This window comes from Balearica regulorum, chromosome 7, assembly GCF_011004875.1.
Source record: "Balearica regulorum gibbericeps isolate bBalReg1 chromosome 7, bBalReg1.pri, whole genome shotgun sequence".
Taxonomy (NCBI): domain Eukaryota; kingdom Metazoa; phylum Chordata; class Aves; order Gruiformes; family Gruidae; genus Balearica; species Balearica regulorum.
Window position 1 is genome coordinate 5,115,373 of NC_046190.1, and position 5,453 is coordinate 5,120,825.

At 42.9% G+C, this 5,453-nt stretch overlaps 1 protein-coding gene across 1 annotated transcript; it reads left to right on the plus strand.

The window, feature by feature from the left end:
- The first annotated feature begins 457 nt into the window (after nucleotides 1-457).
- Nucleotides 458-5,453, plus strand: C7H10orf88 (chromosome 7 C10orf88 homolog). Its single transcript, XM_075757697.1, has 6 exons — nucleotides 458-709; nucleotides 879-1,082; nucleotides 1,783-1,858; nucleotides 2,429-2,635; nucleotides 3,403-3,872; nucleotides 4,902-5,453. Exons 1-6 carry the CDS (start codon nucleotides 552-554, stop codon nucleotides 5,128-5,130), a joined length of 1,344 nt encoding a protein of 447 aa, XP_075613812.1. The 5' UTR covers nucleotides 458-551; the 3' UTR covers nucleotides 5,131-5,453.

Genomic DNA, 5,453 nt, shown 5'->3' on the forward strand with positions numbered 1-5,453 from the left:
TTTATAGCCTCTCTCCTACATGGTATGCTATTAGCATGCAACTCAGGAGAGAGAATTCCTTTGCTCTAAATTTTGCTATTTTATCAAATTCCGTAGCACTGACATGCTTTTAAGGCTTTCCCATCTCATCGAGAGCTTTATTTTATTAGAAAAAGGACTAATACTGGCATTTGCCCACACTGTGGGTGTTACTTCAAAGGTCGCCGCTCCCCTCCGTGTCAGCCTTTGCCTGCCATGGGAGGGCGGGAGGCGGGCCGTGGGGTGGGCGAGCGAGGGGATCTCCTCAGCCCGCACCCGCCGCCACCCTGGGAGGCAGGCCCCGGGCAGGGGGACAGCCGTTGGCGGCCCCATTCCCGCCGCAGTCCCGGGCTGCCACCGGTACCTCAGGTGGGGTTCCCGCCACACCACCGGACGCCGCCCGAACCGCGCATGCGCAGACACTCCCCCCCCCCGCCGCCTTGCGCAGGCGCCTTCCTCCCGGCGGCCGCCGGTGACGGTCGCTGTCGGCGCTTCGGCCGGTGTCGCCGCTCGGTTCCGCCCGCGGCGTTGCGATGGCGAGCAGCTGCGCGGCGGAGGAGGCGGCCGACCCGTCCGGCGGCCCGCGGGAGTCGTACTCTGTAGCGGCGGAGTGCTCCTGGCCCTGCGTGCCGCCGGACGGCCTGGCCCGGGCTCTCTGCCTGCGGCGGGAGGCGGGCGGCGGTGAGGCCAGGTGAGGGCGGCGGCGGCGGAGGGGACCGCGTCGCCCCGCTAGCTCTCCTCAGAGAGGGGCCAAGCTGGTGGCGTGAGGGGGTGCCGGGCTAGGCCTGGGCGGGAGGACGGGCGGCGGGGCGGGAGCGGGCCTGGCGGGGCAACGCGGCCGTGGCGCTTCCCCCCCGCAGCACCGAGGCCGTCGTCGTGGAGAGGCGGGCGGGCGGCGGGAGCGAGACGCCCTGCGAGCTGCGCCTGGAGTGCCGGCCTGCCGGCGCCGGGGAGATGGTCTCCGTCGGCATCCTGAGCGAGGCCCGCAACATGGAGGTGTACGTGGGCGAGGAGTACTGCGGGACCGGCCGGGGCGAGAGCCTGGGCGCCGCCCGGCCCCCGGGGTGAGTGGCGGCCTCTGGCCGCGGGCACCGGGGGGTGCCTGGAGCGGGGCGCGGGGGTTTGCTCCTGGGTCCCTAACACCATCTGGCCCTTCTGTTGCTGAGAACGTTGTTCTCTGTGTATCTGTAAGGTGTGCCTGCTGGTAAAGGCCTGATGTCTGCACCACGAAAGCCAGCCACCCAGTCTGTGTGGACAACAGATCTGCTCGCCTCTTCAGCAGGTCTCTTTTAGCTGATCTCTACCAAAAGATCTCTTGTCTCTTTGCTACGTAGTCATCTCGCACTTTAAGAACAAGAGAGAAAATAAAGGATTTGTTTTCCCCTTCACTACTTCCTTCCATGCTTTGCCAGGGGAATTAAAGCAATGTCTTCTCTTTTGTTTTTAAGTCATTACATGGCACATCTGCTTCTTAATTAGTTAAATAAAAACAACCGACTCAGAGCCTCAGGGAAGATGTGTGAATAACGTACTGAACCTCAAAAGCTTCTCTAGTAATGTACGTACGCATACAAATCCTTTTTTACATACATATCGGATAAGATTCAATACAAGTTGCATATAGGCATTAAAACTGCTATACAGCATTAGAAATATCTTCCAGTCTTGTTTCTTATGTAAATATTTACCCATATAGAATATTTCTACTAAAGAAAAAAGTACTTTATATAGTGATGTCACAGCTCATTTATTTTATTTTTCTAGCGAAACTTCTGAAAAGGTAACTTTATACAAAAAGTACCTTAAGTTCGAACGCCCTGCAGCCTCCTGTAGAATTAAGGTAGGGAGCTGAACAGAATTGTTTTATTTTTCTTTGTCTTTTTAATCACTTAATTGACTAAATTGCATTGCTCTTAGTCAAATTATTGTTTTTAGACACTTCATATAATCATTTAAAAATCTGTTAGATGGTACTTTGTCTTGATAGTAGAGTTCTGCTTTTAAATTTGTATCACAGTTTTTTGAAGACTTTATATGAGAGAGATACTATAGTCTTGGAGAAAAAAACTTCATAAACCAGATAAACTGCAGATAATCAACTGTTGCTATGTAATTAGAACTGTTAACTCTGATGTGGTTAGATAACTTTATGAAAATCTGTATGGCCATTGCTCTTAAGTGCTTAGAAGATTAAGGCCTGATTTATCATTGGGTCATGCAGGCACCTCTGTTCCAGTCAGAATTTTCTGAAGAGTAATAGCAAGGAGAATTCGGCTTAATTTCCTTGGAAAAGAGTTCAACATTGTTTTTTTCCCAAGACTGAAAGAGTGATGTATTGTCCCATACATATAAAGAAAACATGAAACTATTTTTTTCCTAACCAAAATATTTTTTTTCTTTCTTGCAATAGCTGCTCTCCATTGGTGAGAAACAAAGAGTACTCATCAGTAAAATAATTGTACAAGTGAAAACAGTGTCTGCAAAACTAGCAACTGATTTTCCTTCACTAGGCTCAAGCATAGATCTAGACAGAGTGCAAACTATAATGGAATCTATGGGATCTAAGTTGTCTCCAGGTGCTCAGCAACTGATGGACATGGTCAGGTGTCAGCAGAAAGTAAGTCGTGCTTTTCCGAAAACATAAATAGTACTGATCCATGACCTTACCTTCTGTAACAGTTAATCATGTTCTAAACTGATGTGGTGAAAAAGATTTTTGATTTATTTTTTTTAACCCAAACTTTCTGCCATTTTAATTCTGGTTTAGCTGTTGCCACTCTTAAATAAGGAGTGCAGTGAATGAAGATTGTATACTCAAGGAATCACTGTGCATACACCAAGTCCAGAGTTAAGAACTCTGTATCATCATCATTTTAAACTTCACTGCCATCCTACTATCCTTTTGTTCATTTTGGCTGTTACTACTTGTCAAGGATTGTGGGCATGTTCCCTGTAATATTTGGGGTGTAGGTAGATGGGCTGGTTTGTCTCCTTTATTGTTATTAAAAGCATGTCACCTTCAACTAAAGGGAACCTGCTCTTACACAGCATTTATTTGATTTAAGTCCTAATCCTGCACAGTAGGCTATTTCAGCAAAATCCTGAATACATCTGATGTGAATAACATTCAGTCTTGGGGAAATAGCATGGTAAAAATGAAGTCCATAAAACTGTTGTTACTTAGAGACTGACAAGATAACAAACACATAATATGTACAGCGAAAATCTTTTTCCCTAAGAATATAATTCAGAACTACTTTTAAAACCTTTACGTTGCACTAGTAGAATGCTGATTTATAAAGTGTCTGTTGTTATTATTGTATAATTTCCAGTATACTTTAATACTTAAATATTAATTGTATTGTGGTTTTTTTTTCCCGTCAGAACAGCTTACCTCTTGGAGACAAACTTAATTGGATCTTTGGGAAAAATTCAGACTTTGGAGGTGACCATGCAATAGATGGATTGCGCAGTGCAGCTCTTCAGACATCACTAGATCAACCAGCCAGTGAACCTTTGTCTGTTAAAAATGACTTAACAAGTGAAACGGTATATGAAGACTTAAAAATAAGTAATGATCTGAACACAGAGGTACCTGAAGGAGGGAATACTTCTGATTCTGAAAGACTTACTACCCAGGAAAATACAGTTGACCTCAGAAATTATTTTAAAGTTATGGGATCTTTGCATATGCAGGAACAAGCGAGCGAAACCCCAAGTGTAGCTAACCCACAGGTGCTTCTTCCTTTTCTTCAAAACTTATGTAGTCAAGTAAATCATCTTCGACTAAAAGATGGCAATAGGCGTTTTGGTAAAAATGCAGTGACTAAAGAGGAAGGCATTCAATGTGATGGGTAAGTTAAGTTTGATACACTTACTAAACTAGTAGTTTGACTTTATTTGTTGATGAGTTTAAAAAATAAAATACATAATGTAAGCATTTTATTCTCATTAACAGCAATAGCGAGTCTTAAAATATGTGGTTTTGACGGCTGTGTGGCGATGAACATGATTACAATTTTTCAGATGAGCTACTTGAATATAGGAGTTTTTCAGAAGAAATCACAACATCACTTGTTACTAAACTGTTTCTGTCTTTTGCTGCCACTTCACTTTTTATCCTTTCAAAAAAAGTCTGGTGTTTCTGAAATTTTCATTTACATTTAGTTTGTCTGTCCCATCTGTTAGTACATTTTCATTTTGACTGCTACTACCTCCTAAATTCTTATCTCTTCCTTTTTTCACACTATGTGCCATGATCTTTCTGCTGTACTCAGTATATCTCATCCCACTGATCTTTCCTGTCCCTCCTCATTTGTTGGCATTTACAGTGCAAACCTGGTGGTGGTGGTAGTAGTAGTAGTAGTGCAGCCGGCTTGATACCTAAGGAGCAATAGTGGAAATGGGGACATGTAGGAATTAAGATTCTAATAGAGCCTGAATATCTCCAGCTCTTGGGAAAGCAGTATTTTTAAAGAATGCAGATGCAAAAATAAAGAATTGCATCATTTGTGTAACTCTTGAAAGACTTCAGCTGAGAAGAATAAAGTCTGCCATACTGAGAGAATTTGAACTCTGTGTGTACTGTTGAGTTGTATTTTTTGTTATACGTAACTAAGCTGTCTAATGCGTAATTGAGCCCTTGAAAAAATAAGGTTGAAAGAAGATGACTGTATACCCTAGCATGTTTACCAAAATTTCTGAGATTTAAAATGTGGCAGGCAAGGTATTTTACTTGTGCTAAAAACCTAATATCATCTAAAGTTTATTGTCTAATAAAGAAGATTATACATTTAGAAGAAATTCAAGTGCCCAGATCTCTATCATGCCACTTATCATTAAGAAACAGATTATACTTACTCTTATATTCGCTCTTTTCACAGAGTAGAACAGCAGCCTATTTGCTCCTATTTGGAAAAGATCATCTCAAAAAATATGGATCTGATGGAGAAAAAACTAGTGGACTATATTGATCGCCAAATCCAGGCTCTTCAGACACATATAGATAATAAAATGGTTCTCTTAATGGACTTGGTTCAGAACTCAAAGCCAAACAAAATTTCACAAGCGCACTATGATTCTAACGAGGGGCTCTCTAATGGAGAGAGGTAGATGTGTATAGATGCAGGACTTCAATGTAAGTACTTTAAGGGCAATTACACTTTACAAAGTATTTATGGAGTTACAACTGTAAAGAACCTCGGTGTTGTTGACTTGCATTTTGTTACTGTAATTCTACCCACTATTGTACACAGTTGTTAGTTTTATGAAAAATCATAAGAATGTGTGTTTTTTCCTAAATACAATAATTTTGTATGCCCTTTGTAGCTTATTTATTTAAACAGCATTGCTAAAAGCCATATAAAGCAGTTTCCAAGTTTCGGTTTGAACTATGGAGAAGTACTCTAAATAAACTGAGTTATAGCTTATCTTTT

Excerpts from the sequence above, each read along its gene's own strand:
- C7H10orf88 (XM_075757697.1), top strand. The coding sequence starts at position 552 with ATGGCGAGCAGCTGCGCGGCGGAGGAGGCGGCCGACCCGTCCGGCGGC. Across the intron at positions 1,859-2,428 it reads CAGCCTCCTGTAGAATTAAG|CTGCTCTCCATTGGTGAGAA; the intron begins GTAGGGAGCTGA and ends TTCTTGCAATAG. Across the intron at positions 3,873-4,901 it reads GAAGGCATTCAATGTGATGG|AGTAGAACAGCAGCCTATTT; the intron begins GTAAGTTAAGTT and ends CTCTTTTCACAG.